Consider the following 15,661-nt stretch of genomic DNA (forward strand, 5'->3'; position numbering starts at 1 on the left):
CAGATGAAGTTGTGATTACAGAACAAATCTGTGAAGTCCTGAACAGTGAAGTGTGTATACAAATAAAAAGACTCTTTGCAATCATGTCTTACTGCTGGTGCTGTCTAGGAAGAATTTCCATAGAAAACAGGGACCATCTGTGTGCTTTGCTGGGACTCAAGACATCAACCTGAAAAGAGAAATTTTAAGTCCCACAGCCCATTTTTCCTCTCTCCTCCCTCTTCTTCCCCTTGCCCCCCCCCCCCAACCCCATGAGCCTGTGATTAGGAGCTGGATTGTGTTTTAGGGAGTCATTGTTGGTGGAGGGTTGGTAGTAGATTCTTCAAAATAAGACTCAAGAGTAAATCCTCCAGGACACTGATGCCCCTGTAGCTCCTGTGTCTGCTCTCTCTCTCTCTCTCTCTCTCTCTCTCTCTCTCTCTCTCTCTCTCTCTCTTTCACACACACACACACACACACACACACACACACACACTATCCTCACTCTCTCATATGCCTAGGTCATAGGTTCGAGTTTTACATACCAACACACACACTCACACACACACACACTCACACACACATTTTGACAGTATACCTATTTTAGCTCCATATCCCCCTTCAATAGTTAAAGGTGGCAGGGGTGGCAAGCAGCTCACATTTCTTAGGGTACTCCCAAGGTCCCAGAGGCACAGCATGTGATCTCACAAGGCTGATGGATGTCAGCACCCTGGTGGTCAGCTACCACAAGCTAGTGATCTGCTAGCCCTGCACCTCTTTGTCCTTCACAGTTTCCCCACCACCCAGCCCCCACCTTTTATTTATTTATCTTTAAATGGAGAACTAGGGAACCTGCTTTCTTAGTAGCTGCACCCCTCAACCGGACTTACCACGATTGCATTCAGGGAAAGGGAGGGTTTTTATTTTGTATGTATGGAGTAGGTAGGGAAAGCGTTCCTCCTGCTCATTCCTGTTTGCCAAGATCAGATTACTTTTCACTGACTGGAGCTGGCTGGCAGGAGGCCGCAGGGGGGAGGGGGGTTAGTTTAAAATCTTTTATGTGTGTGCACACCTTGTGTGGTTGGGTGTGGAAAGCAGGAATGGGGGGTTTCCAAGTCGAGTGAAATTCCCATTCCATGGCTATTACCATGCCTGTAGGGTTGGCAGGTCTTAGAGTTTAGCTAGTTGGCAAATAGCTACAACACACAATAGAGGCTCTCCACTCCCTCCTTCCCTCCCTTCCTCTCTTTCCTTTCCTCCCTCCTATCCTTCCTTCCTCCCTCTCTGACTCTCTTCCTTCCTCTCTCCCTCTCTCTCCTCTCTCTCCTCTATCTTTTGAGCTTCCAAACAAACACCTTCTTCCAGGCTAAAGCTGGGCTGGTCTCCCTAGGCGCAGCAGCCACAACAATCCCCGCAGTTCAAAGTTAGGCAGCAATTGCACAACTTCCAGCAACTCTCTCAGCCAGCTGCTAATGAGCTTGAAAGCAAGGAACATCTGAGGAGTTGAAAAGGAAGCCTCCAGCCTTCCTCCCTTCACCAGAGAGACCCAAACACCCCTCCCAGGACCCAGATTACTTTGAGATAAGGACTGTGTTATTTGCTTGCCTTGCCGGACAGACCATGGCTCCCTTTGGAAGGAACTTGCTGAAGACACGACATAAAAACAGGTAAAAAAAACAACCCCCCCCCCAAAAAAAAATCTGTGTGTGTGTGTGTGTGTGTGTGTGTGTGTGTGTGTGTGTGTGTGTGTGTGTTGGACTCAGTTCCCTAAGTGTGAAAGTATGCTACCTTTAACTTTGGTTCTGATGAGAACTGTTTGAAGAGTCAGGATCTAGAATGAAGATCCAGCTAGCTCTTCAAAATGTAGGTCCTGTATTGACAAAGGAAGAATCCCGAACAAGGATCAAGGGAAATCATGACTGATTTTAATTTTCCTTTCCTTTCATGGCAGTCTGAGTACACTAACACTAACATTTTCCCTTTACTTTGTCTTGAACTTTCGGGGTGAGAAGAATAACAAGATATATTTTTGTTTAAACACTGCGTTAGAAGGTCACTTTTTTTGTAAAAGCTTAAGAGTTTGGGAAAGATACAACTTGGATTTCTAATCACTTGGGGGGTGGGGGAGGTAAAACTGGCGATATAATCTGGAAACAATGCTTAGGTTCCCCTGAGATTGTGACATTTCTAAAATCTGGAAAGTTCCCAAGCACAAACATTCCCATGAAGAGCTTTGTGTGAACTGTGTGTCTTTGAGAACTTTAGGGGGCTTAGGCATTCAGAGAGAAGTCAAGCAGCTGCGTGCCTTACATCTTTATTATTGTCACTATACTTTAGTTAATAAATACAGCCTGAATTAACTTAACTGAGAGAGAGAGAGAGAGAGAGAGAGAGAGAGAGAGAGAGAGAGAGAGAGAAATTGAATTTGGAATAATGGGATAATATCTATATTCATATTTCCTACCATAACTATTTTATTTATACTCATATATTACATTTTTATCCAAGCAATGAAACGACATTAGACACGCTTTATTTTTTTTTAATATATCTGTTTTGGCAGATATAATAAAATGGGCTTTCCAGCCACTCTCCTCTTCCTTATGCCTGTTTGTGCCTGTCATAATCTGCTTAGGGTAAATTTAAATGGATACAATTACAAGGTAGGAAATGACATAATTATTTTAAGGTGTCTGCCTGATAATATAGCAATACAACTTTAAAGTGATTTTTCGTACTTCTGTTTTGTACACAAATATCTACTTGATTTAATTGTCTGAATTTTTTTAAGAAACTAAAAGAAGCTATAATAAATACTGTGAAGCCTTCTTAACCACTTCTATGTGCTAATAATATGATAAATATGACAAATGTGGTATTTTTGAATTAAGGATGCTTTATTACATGTTAAGAGACAATGGTTTCGGTTTATTTTAATAGCTAGTGGTGTCCATTACAACTGGCTTCATGTATGAATGGTGACAAAGTATGTAAAACTACTCCAGAAAAACCTTCTCCAGGTACCCAGCCCCAATTCTGCTGTGAAGTTTAGTTGTGTTACTACTATAACGCTTTTTATATTTCTTTAAACACTTTGAAATTGTGTAAAAAATATTTTTGGATTTATTGTTTTTTTTGTAAACAAATTGCTCTTCTGCAACCAAATCTTGTCTTCGGAATTATTTGTTGTGAAGATTGCTTTACCAGTTTATGGATTCCATCACTTGTGTGACAAGTAAGAGTGCACTAAAGCCTTTGAGTGCACCCCTGAATGTCTTTATTAAACTCCATAGTCTGTTTCTATTGTGTCACTTCTGATACTGTACCTTCTGCTCTAGTCATAAAACAAACACTCTTAGCAGGATATTTTAAACACACACACAAGAAAATGTGCTGAAGAGATAAGTACAGAAGAACTGAAAGTTTAACAGCATTTCAAGTTTTCCCTGAGAAAATAGAAAGCTGTTGCTGAGGGTCATAGTTTATTACGACCTCAATTTGAGGGTGTGAGCAAAGGCAGTAATGAGGAGGATGTGTGTAAACCACTCCAGTGATTAATTACTTCCTTTAACAGATTTTTACTTTTTAGCCTGGAGTAAAAACAGAGGTGGGGGGACAGAGAGAAAGAAAGAGAGAGAGAAAGAGAGAGGGAGAGAGAGAGAGAGAGAGAGAGAGAGAGAGAGAGAGAGAGAGAACAGAATAAGTCAATGACATAAAAATATGAGTATTTGAAACTGAGTATTAAAAGTGTCATGTTGGGCCTTGAAATAGATTTAATATAATTTGTCAGTTTATATAAAGTCTTGTGGTTTGGGTTGGTCTGTTGACCATATCAAGATAAAGCAACTAATGAAAATGATTTTGGTTAACTTTATCCATTTCATCGACCAGAGTTGATAGGGCTTAAATAACCGTGAACACCTAAACAACAAATCTGTTCACTAAATGATGAGTCAGTCAGCTGCTTCATAGAGAAGGTGATGGATTATAATTGTCTAATAAGAACTAACGAACCAAGTGAAATGTATTTTGTAAGATACACATTTTGTGGATTTATGAATATATGTCTAATTTGTAAAACAAAAGGAAGAATTAAACAACATATTTGTGTCACACGATCAATATATTGAAGAGAATGATGCTAGGTTTGCATCTTTTCAGAAAACAGAAATAAAGATTGCTGAAAATTTGCAGGGCTGATTATACAAATTTGAGAAGTTTGCATATTGGTTTTAATGTTTGCATGTCATTTTACGATTCTTCTTTCATGGGGCAGTGTTAAATCACCCAAGACTAAGCAGGATGCGATGGTCCTATAACTGTGCTCAGAAGAAGTACATATTTGGGAGTTTTAGACATGGACGTAATATAAATGGATGTGCAAAAGATGAGGTGTAAGAACTTTCAGCTAACGAGGTCTAGCGCTCATAGAGGGTGGAGTCATATCTGTCTAGACATCATTATGTTTTCATGCCTAGCAGAGTGCCTGGTGTGTTGTAGACCTGTAATACAGTTGTTTGTTTAGTTTTGTGCACTAAGTTATAATTTCTCCTCAACCTAGGAAGACCATTATTACTTTATTCCTTATTTGGCATATGATACAAGCTAGTGTTGCATACGACTCAATACTCAGGACAGATCAATTGACACTGGAGTTTCATTAAAACATTTGGTAGGATTGTGTGTGTTTGTTTGTTTGTTTTTGTTTTTGTTTTTTTTTTTTAATTCAAGAATACTACATGGCCCCAAATATTTTGAGCTTTTACCTTTAAACTTTCATGTAAATGAAAGAACCCCAGATTAAAGATTTTAATTATTATAATCAGCAGTAATCTGCTTAAATGTTCTAATTGTATGTTTAATTAGAAAAGTACCATTTTCAAGGGTGGTGGGGAATGGATTGTATATTTTAGTTTCAGAATAACAACAAAAACTGTGACAGAAGTCCGAGTATTGATGCACATTTTGCCAATAAGAATTTTGTCAGTGTGACTAAAAATATAGAAAATCTCGGTTGATATTTTTTTTCCAACAATCTATTCAATTTTTGAGAAGGTATGTATGATGGTTACTAGGCAACCTTTTTTGCTCACATAAAAGCTAAAGGAGTAAACAATAAAACACTGATCTATTTGATATTCATACGAACTTTCAATGATGGAACTTGGATTTTTAACCTATTTAATTATTCATAGAGACCACATTTATGAGTGTGATTGTCTTCACTTGTTTCATAAATTGATGTGAATAACTAGAAACTAAAACGATTTTTAAAAAAAACTTTAAAGAACAACTTATACTTCAAGGTGACACTGGAATGCTTAACCAGGAGATGTGACTCTTGTGCCTTGCTTGAAACAACATCACTTTGTTTCAAAATCACCCTGGCCTTGAGCTTACAACTCTCCTGCCTCTGCTTCCTGAGTGCTGATGTAACAGGCATATGCTACCAAATCTTACGCGAGACATGATTTCTAACACTTGAGGAGATGGAACTGGTTGAAAAGTTCATCAAGTCTTCCAAGAAGCAGAATATTGCTGTTCTGTAGAAGAGTCCCATATAGTCCTTCTAAATACATATTTACTAACTACAAACAGACAAAGCACCGTTATGTAGGTTTTTATCATCATTTTTGAGGACCATTTGAACTTTCCCTGACTTTCATTTGAACTGTTTCAGAAAGCTTTTGCTAAAAATAGGGAAATATGTCAACCACGTGTAGGCTATACACAGTCAGCCTTTTTCATATAAATCCTAAATAAAAGGGTACCAGAAAATACACCTTAACAGACATCTTTGGAGGAGTCTGGCTTTACACTTTTAAATAATTACCCAAAGCATTGGTTTTCACATTACTGTTAGGTGATTAGAATATTCCTGGTTGTATTTTTAAAACAAGAACACCATCATAAGTAAATCCTTTGAACTGTTTCATCAGAAAGAAGAATTAGATTTTACAAATAGAGTTTTGGAGAAGAAGACTGTCTCCTTCCTATAGCTAGAAGTGAAAAATATCAGGTAATTTTTTTTTCTTGTAGCTTCAATTGGAGATTTAAAGTGTTCAAAAAGTTGGATTAAGAATTTGAGAATTGCCAAATCTTTGAGCCTGTAAGTCTTTGTCCTTCTCCAAGTTTCTGAAGAGTTTTCCCCTAATGATACCTTATACCAACTTAAGTTGTTGTTAGCTTGCAGCAGACAATCCATTAGGAGCAATGCCTGGAATGCTTTATCCCTGACAAAAATAGCCCAAGAGCATTGGCAGAGGTGAAACAGTTTCCAGGTTAAAACTTGAATTGCTTGGTTTAAAAAAAAAAAAAAATCGAGCCAACTTAGGCAGCCTGACATTTACTGTGTAATATGTCTCAGTAGGCATCAGACCAACAAGTGGCTCATGCCTGTAAAAGCAGCTCTTGAAAGAAAATTGTTTTGAAACAAGTTATACAATTTATAGCTCACTAACAATTTAATTTAGAAAATGTCTTGATTAAGTTTATTGAATAACAGAACATTTTAAGTTTATTTGATATACAAGGATAGAGGAATAGACAACCCTTCTGAGCATTCAGAGAAGTTAACTCTAACTTATAGAGACAGATTTATAGATATGTAGATACACAGTTATATATACACATATCTACATGCAAGTATATCTAACACAGAATATATATATATATATATATATATATATATATATATATATATAGAGAGAGAGAGAGAGAGAGAGAGAGAGGGAGAGGTAGAAATAAAGAAATATATAGAGAGAGCTAGAGATACATAAAGATAGAGATAGATAGAGATTATATAATAAATTGCAAAAAAATGTTGACATAGTGGTGTGAGTTCACTTCTTCCAGTTACATATAGATACTGTATGGCATTAAAAAGTAATCTGTCTCTGGCATGTTTACTTTCTAAAATAAGACCTCGTGATATCTGTACTGCATATATGTTAAAGGGAAAACTATAGTACATTTCTGTCTTTTATTGCTCTTTTGTGGATTTTTTATGTTAAGTGGTTTTAGTTTGTGTCTGTGTTTGTCTTGTTTGGTTGATTTTTGTTTGTTAGTTTTGTCTATTTTGCTTTCCTTTGAATACTCCAGGTATTTTATTGTGTACGTGTGTGATTAATATTTTTATGTTTTGAGATTATAATTATGTCATTGTCCCCTTCCCTTTTCTATCCCTAAACAGCCCTCATTGTTTTTTCAATTGCAATGTCTTTTTAAAACTAATGGTTGTTACATACATATATGTATACACATATGTATCCCTAAATACCTAAATGTAGCCTGTTCCACATATAAATTTTACTTTTATGTATGTTTCAGGGTTGACCATTTGGTATTGGATAACCAATCAGTGTGCTCTTCCCTTTGGAAAACTTTTTTCTGACTCTCAAGCATTTCTTAGTTGGCAGTAATTGTGTAGAGTTGAGGCTTTGCGGCCTGTCCTGTATCCACTTTGCCATATCTATTATCCATGTTCAGCTAATGTTTAGGCACTCAGCTTGGTAAGACTTTCTGCAAGTAGCTTCTGAAGTTCTGAGGGAACACTCCTTTATCCTCTGGCTTTTATAATCTTTTCACTTCTTCATTGATTCCTGAGCCTTAGGTGTTGGAGTTGTAGGTACAAGTATCCACTGGGAATGGCCTCCTCCACAACTCTGCCTTTTGGTCTGTTGTGATTTTCTGTAATGGTCTCCATATCTAACAAAGAGGAATTTCTTTGATGAGGGATGAGGATTACAATTATCTGTGGGTATAAGGACAAATGTTGAGAACGCAGTTATGGATTATTCTGGTTTAGTAAAGTGGCAGTTGTAGGTTCTTCTCCAAGATCCATGACTTCATTTGCCTCAGGTAGTTGGCTAGGTTTCCAGTGCAGGGCATGACTTTAAACCCATCTAAACATTGCAATGAAAACAAGCATAGGTTATTTCTTAAGAGTTAATTACTCAGTATTTTCAATTGAGTGCAATTGCTAACCCCTGATGCATGTTATATTTCACCAATTAGATAAAATTGTTGAAATTTTTGGATATATTTAAAAGTAATTAAATAATAAATATAACCTAGTTCAAAATACTTTGAATTGAAGAGAGTTTGTGGAAAGTAATAGACATGGCTATAATATACATAATTATTTCAAATTTAAGAAAATCAATGGATCTTACCTATGCTGACCAACCAGGAAAATTATACTTTAGGTTTTATATTTACAGGCTGGAATGCTCTCCATTTCTATGTAGAAAGTATAAACATTTCTATAAAAGTTCTCATAAAATGTTGGCCCATTAATAGTGGATGCTTTCCCATTCTTTTTCCTTATAAAATAACCAGAACAAGTGTTCCACAAACATTTGCTGGTTGAATAAAGGAATCCAAATATGCTCGTAAAATACAGCTAATGTTTAGATAGCATCAGGACAGGAATAGTGTCAATGCATTTTTATTGAATGAATGTTTGTGTAATTTAGAATGAATTTATAAATGTAGTACTGACCTTTGACCATCTGTGTGACAACACCATGCCTCCAGGTAGATATTACCATAGCTGAAAGAGATCTGATCCAAGACCTTGTTGGCTTCTGGTAAACCAAACACAAACAAACAAGAGAGGAACACTGTCACAAGTTACTCTCTAGTGATGCTCATATGTGTATATAAATGAGGCTCAGGAACTCTCACTGGAAGCACCCTCTAGATACTGATGCTTTGGACCATTCCACATTCTTTTGAGATAAAAGGAAAATATAGCTGGCGACTATTCATTCTTCCTAATGAAAGGAAGACCTATGTTATATTAGACTATTACAGTTTACAAAACAAAACAAAAAAAAAAAACACATGCTAAAATGCATGGCATTTTTATATGCTTATATTCTGGCTAAGAGTGATCTCTCTGTGTATGATGCTCTTAAAATAAAATGATGTGTAGCTAACAATTAATAAATTAGTAAGTTCATTCTAGGGCTGGAAAGTGATTTTTTGTTTCATTTGTAACAAGCTACTTCACCCCCACTAACACTTCTTATAACAACTCATCTCAGCTTACATTCAGTACTGAGTGATTAAACAAATAAACTCTTTTAATACTTAATACTGTGGAGACAGTAAAATATGGAACGTTATAGTAGTCAGTAACAAGATTGTTTCAAATTTATGTTATACCATAGAGGATTGCTGTGTAATGCATGTTATTCCTGAGACATAATTTTATCATTTTAAAAACATAATTAATTCTAAATTAACATATTTGTGGGTTGGCTATGAAAGACTTGCCATAGTTCTAGAATACAAGAAAAGTTCAGTAAATCCCCATTCCCTTTTCAGGGCTGTTATATGGAAAATGCTATAAAATTTATGTACATTTAAAATAAATAAATATAGTGTGATACTTGAAATTTGATATTCTAGTCCTCATTTATTAGAATTTTTGCAACAACACTGATCTCCTTACCCCTGTGATAAAAAGAGTTAGATTGAGAGTTACTGAACATAATTAAAATTGTCTGTAAATTTTGCACATAGATGATAATACCTATAGGTGAAAATGAAAGTACTTGAATTCCAACAGTATTTTGGCTTTATTTTCATAACTCTTCTGAACTAATTTTGAGGCCAGAAAGAATTTTGCCATATATATTAAATACATAGTAGGGCATGAATTTTATTAATTTTCATATATATATATATATATATATATATATATATATATATATATATATATATTCTGTGTGCATGTGAGTATTGGTACCCATGGAGCCAAAACAGGATGCTGGGTCCACTGGAGCTAGAGATTACAGTTGCTTTTGAGCAGCAGCAAGAAATAGGTGTTGGGAAATGAACACAAGAAGCCTTGATGATTGACTTTCAATACAATCCTAAGAGAGAGGACTGGATGGAAGTAAAGAAAAATAATGGAACATCATTGTAGTTAAGTAGCATTTATTAAACTCCCACTGTGACAGGTCTGAGCAAGAGATGGGAACACAGAAGGATATGCAGAAAGATGTGGGAGAGGACTGAATCACACAGGCATAAGACTGAGTCAGTATAAACAAAACAGAAGAACTTAAGAACTGGGCAGCAATGTGGCCAGTCTAGCAAGAATCTATAACTATGCTGGTAGTGGTAGAAAACTTTTTTCCAACTGAATTTGCAATGGAAGTATTTAGGAAACAACTGTGAATGCTTCTATGACCCTGTCCCACTTAATCAATTATGGTTGACCTCAAATCATCTTAATAATTTTATTAAATCCATCAGTTTATCAGACTGTGTGCAGTGAGCAGTTATTTTATCTTTTAAATTTAAGTTCATTTGTATGTGTGTGAAAAGCTGTCCAAATTTTGAAAGCTTCCAATCTATCAGCTGCGCTATGTGATTAGTAGAAGGTGCACCTGAAGCATACTGATGTACCAGAATATGTACCTGAAGCATACTGATGTACCAGAATAGTGGTATATGTGTACTATTCTCAACCATCAAATAAGGTATTTTATAGACTCTTAAATGCCTTTAAGTTATTCCACTATTGTGTATTTGTTCTCATCTCTTTCAATCTGACAGGAATTTCCTGAAGTTTGTGGTTTTCTAGGGGAAGATCACAATGGCTTTGAGAGATCACAATCTCCCACAGAAGAGCCTATGGGTAACTATATTTTAGCTCTTCTAATAAGACCTCAGATTTTCCTTAAAGCGAGAGCGGATGCTGTCCGAAAGCCATGGTCATTTCCATTGGGTAAACATATAACAAAATCATTCCCATATGGAGAGAAGAGTTGGGCTCGGTAAGAAATAGCTATTCATTCGCTTCACATCTTTGCTTCTTCGTTGTTACTCACTATGCAGGCACCTGGCTACACCCTTTCAGTTGGCTACAAGATATCTGTAGATACATTTTTACTTACTAACCCCTACTTCATTATTATTAAGAATAATATTGTTAATAATTTATTCTCTCATATATTACATCCGGACTGCAGTCTTTCCTCCCTTCTCTCCTCCAAGCTCTCCTCCTCTTCCCCTCGTCCTCCCCCTTATCCACTCCTCCTTCATTTCCCTTCAGAAAATGGCAGGTGTTCTAGGCATATCAACCAATCAAGTCATATCAAGTTGCTATAAGATTAAGCACCTCTGCTCATATGATGCATCCCAGTAGGAGGAAAAAAGTTTCTAATTCCAAAAGCAGGCAAAATAGTCAGAAACACCCCTGTCCTCTCTGTTAAGAGTCCCACAAAAACGGCAAGCTACACAACTGTAACAGTATATGCAGATGCCTAGGCTAGACCCATTCAGACTCCCTGATTTTCGATTCAGTCCCTGTGAGCTCTATTAGTTCAGATTTGTTCATTATGTTGGTTTTCTTGTGGTGTCCTCGATCCCTCTGGCTCCTACAATTATTCCTTTCATTCTTCCTCAGGACTCACCAAGTTCTTCCTAATGTTTCGCAATTTGTCTTTGAATCTATTTGATTGAGCATCTCTGAGGGTGATTATACCAGACTCCTGTCTATGAGTATAGCACAATATCATTAGAAACTTTTTTCCCCCCATGAAACTCGGGGGGGGGGGGGGCAAAAGGGACGGAGCGGGATTCGAACGGGTGGATACGCGGGGCCCTCTGCGCTCTCTGTAGGTGGACGCCTTAGCCACTGTGCCACCACCACCGTTTAGCTCTTCCTTTCTTTTCTTGCCAGTCAGGTGTATTTGGTTCTATCCTGGGTCCCTATGGGTTATCTGGCCTCTGGCTTCTGCCCCTCCAGGCAATGTTAGGGTTAACGCCTTCTATTGGCATGGAATTCAAGCTGGGACAGTCATTAGTTGGCTACTCCAACAAATTCTCTGTTACCTTTACCCTAGCACATGTTGCTAGTAGGACAAATTGTAGGTTGTAGGTTGGGTAACTGGGTTGGTGTCTCAATCCCTCCACTAGAAATCTTGCCTTGTTATAGAGATAGCCAGTTCAGACTCTGTATCCCCCTTATTAGGCGTCTTAGCTAGGGTTACCATAATAGATCCCTCAGAGATTCCATTACAGTAGGTTTCAACATGACCACTGAATTATACTCCCACCCAATTCCAATTGTTTCTCCCAGTACTTTCTCCTGATTTCCATTCACCCCTCACCTGATCCCTCCTGTTCCTGTCCCCACTCACCCTCAGTCTACCACTATTACTTCTAATAGACACAGTCAAAGGAAGTTTTTTCTGGGAACTGTTTAAAAAATATGCATAAGATTTAGCAACATGACCATTTGGGTACTTTTGGTTTTATTTAAAAATTGATGAAATCACAGTTCAGATAATTAAGTAAAAGACGACATATAATACAGTGCTTTATATAGGCTCTCCTTATTGCAATATTATATAAGGTTTTAGTTCATTTACCATCTAAATAAAAACACACTTGAGTTATCCCTATTATCCCACATCTCCACCATATATATATATGTGTGTATATGTATATATATGTACACACATATACATGTATATGTATGATATATATTATGTATATTATAATGTATATATTATGTATATATTATACATATACATGCATATATGTATATATTATATATTTTTTATATTATATATATTTGGGTTACATATAAATGATTAATGATAATTCTTATATAAATTATGGTCTTAAGGAACTGAGTTGATAGGAGGTATAAGGTTGTCAAATTCTCTTGTTGTCTAGTATACAGATATGGTATTAAGACAATTGTATAAAAACAGAACATTTTAGACAGTTGTTATTGCTATAAGGAATGAAAGCAGCTTGGCATATTGAAGAGTGTATAGTGGTTTGTAGACAGGCTTTTAAAGTAACACTTAAATTGAACAAAAAATTAGTTATGTAAGGGGCCAGGGGAAGACTATTTTAGGTACATGAAATAGTATATGTAATGTGGAAAAAGGCTTTGTGTTATAGTTCACAGGCGATTATGAGTGTATTGCAAACGAAAGAGGAATCCACCAAAGTATGCATAATAAGGAATTATATGATATTCCTCAAGGTTTTGAATGTTGAAGGTATCTGTTATATGAAGGGATAACTGTGGTACCAGGAAGGAAGAAAGGAAGCAAGTAGTACATGTGATTAGTTTTAGTTAGTACCAGTGTAATGATTGTATAACTGCAAGAGAAATGTAAAAACTGAATGCATTTGGAAGTAGGGGTTATGAGTGTTTACTATGAAGGCATGTTTAAAAACAGATAATTAAGATATTGAAGTTTATTAACTGTAAGTGGTGGTACCAGTAGGACCCATTTGGAGAAAGGCAGATGTTGAGAGAACAAGTGGGAAGTTAGTGATTCTTTGTGTTTCTCTTTATGTTTGGAATAGTAACTGAGTTATTCAAGTGGAAGTGCTTATGATGGCGGTGATATCTGAAGTTTAGGGCTAGAAATATAGGGAGAAAGTCTCTTTGGTGACAAAAAGAGAGGATTCTCTCAGTTTTATAAAACAACAGCAAAGTAAAACTCTAAAAGAGAAGTAAGATTTGTGTTTAAAAACAATAGAAAGAGGCTCACAATGGTAAAGACAGAGAGTAAAATACAACGTTCTTGTCAGGGAATAATTGTCATTCACAGAAAGAAATGGTTTGCTTCATCCTGTGGTATAAATCTCTAAGAATCTGTGATTAATCCAGGAGACATAAGGTTGAAGGGAGTGCAGAAAGAACATGAATAGTCTAGTGAGACGAGGACTAATTAAAGAGATCACTTTCTCCACAAATGAATGATATGTAAGAGAGACAGATATGTTAGAAACAGAATATATAAGAATTCATGGTTGGTGAAGAGGGCAGTGTCCATATGGAGGAGAGAATCAATGACCATAGCAGTTTTGGTTCTGAGTCACTGAGGGTATAGGTGTGCCGTGGTAAAGAACAGGAAGAAAGTAACAAGGACAACTTAAGGGAGGGAAGATCAAGGTGAAGAGTGAAAATCCAACGTGCCATTTAGATGTTTCCACACATCCTACCTACGGACACCTGGTGTTTAGACATAACACACCTGAAAAGCAACTCTGAGAGCTGCCATTTATCCTACCTACACCACCCCGCTCCTCCTCCATGCACGGATGATTTATATGGAGCATCATGGTCTTACATATAAAGTAAGGTTTTATAGGCAAAGGGCACTGGTTTTCAGCCAAGGATTCCAGGGTGACTAATCCAATGATGATCCCACCCAGTCCACATGGAGAAGCCATCTTTAAATGAGCCTTTAACTTTTGGTTCAAGTTGCTCACAAACTTTAGCACAACTTCTGCTAGAGTGTGTATGTTTCCTTGGTATAAAGATAACACAATTTTTACTTTATATCTAAAATAAACATATGCCAAAAAAATCACTTTGGTAAGTTCTGAAGTTAAAGAAATGTCTTATTTTCAAAATTGAAGTGCAGATTTTCAGTGAAGTTAAGTTAGGAGGGTTAAAAGAGCATTAAGTGTGTGTGTGTGTGTGTGTGTGTGTGTGTGTGTGTGTGTGTGTGTGTGTGTAGAATGCCATCTGACAATTATTTTAGATTTTCTCAGATATCACTTACCATTACAACAGGTACTTCTCTCATGGTAATATGAATATAGCCACAAACAATAAAAATAATCAAAGAGACATAGATTTATTTTAGTGAAATTTTAACTATACAAATAGTTGTCAAGAAAGTTCATAGCTATCAGATTTTAATAGTGAGAGGTCTTCCTCTTGGATGATCACAGAAGTTTACTCTGAGATAGACTTACTCATTGAGAGATAAAGACTGAGGAGGAAAGAGTGAGAGAGCGAGAGAAAGAGCAAGAGAAAGAGAGAGAGAGAGAGCAAGAGAGAGAAAGTTTAATTTCTAACAAAGTTTTTCAGGGTTCACAGGTCAAATAGTGATTAAAACATTTGTGGAAAAAAATAAGAATTAACTAAGGCACAATTGGCTGTTACTAAGAATCTACTAGATTCAGCAGAAACATAGAGAATGCTTGTCCGTTTCCATTACAGGTTGTGGGAATGTACAGTTATTATTAAAACATCATTTTTCTAGAGAACAATTTCAGGGAATTTCCCAGAGGAAACAACATTGGAAGCAGATTAAATGTTATTCTGAAAGCGAAGGGGAAAATGAGGTGTATCCGGGCAAGAATACCAGTCGAAATATGTTTATAACAGGTTCAGTTTGGTCCATTTTAGTAGCTAAAACATAAGCGATGGACCAGAGAGAGTGGTTAGAGACTGTTGAGTTTGTATAAGAAAGGTAACTGGAGAAAAGATGTAAATTGTGATACTGGTAATGTGACAAATAATGAAAAGGGATAGAAGAAAAAGAGATGGGAAGAATTTAAACAGGGAAGAATCAGGAAGCAAAGCTCTAGGGAATGCAGAGACAAAAAAGTTCAGTCCTCATTTTTGAATTCTAAGATGCCACTGGTGACATGAGGTCCATGATTCTTTTTCTAGATTTTGCTGTCAAGTTTCCTAACAGACGTTGTGTCTTCCACATGTTGAACATGAAATCCATAGAGCAGACAATTCTTTGTTTCTCTTTTCAAAAAGAAAAGGTTTATATTTCGTCACTCCTTCAGAAGATCTTGCTGTGTCAAAAAAGAAAAAGAAAATATAAAGAATGGACACATGCAATAACAGACATCCTATGGGAGTATATGAAGGCCAGTTGCTCCTGCT

General features: G+C 36.5%; 1 protein-coding gene across 2 annotated transcripts in view; it reads left to right on the forward strand.

Annotated features, from left to right (window-relative positions):
• Nucleotides 1-1,079: 1,079 nt before the first annotated feature.
• The window catches only part of Rassf9 (Ras association domain family member 9), a 35,749-nt gene continuing 21,167 nt past the window's right edge, over nt 1,080-15,661 (forward strand). For both annotated transcript variants that reach the window (XR_013106346.1, XM_076920101.1), the window contains exon 1: nt 1,080-1,646. Coding sequence is in view for 1 of the 2 variants with exons in the window: in XM_076920101.1 (XP_076776216.1) it covers nt 1,600-1,646 (47 nt within the window). In the remaining variant the exon portion in view is untranslated. The remainder of the gene's footprint in view (nt 1,647-15,661) is intronic.

This window comes from Arvicanthis niloticus, chromosome 22, assembly GCF_011762505.2.
Source record: "Arvicanthis niloticus isolate mArvNil1 chromosome 22, mArvNil1.pat.X, whole genome shotgun sequence".
Lineage (NCBI taxonomy): Eukaryota > Metazoa > Chordata > Mammalia > Rodentia > Muridae > Arvicanthis > Arvicanthis niloticus.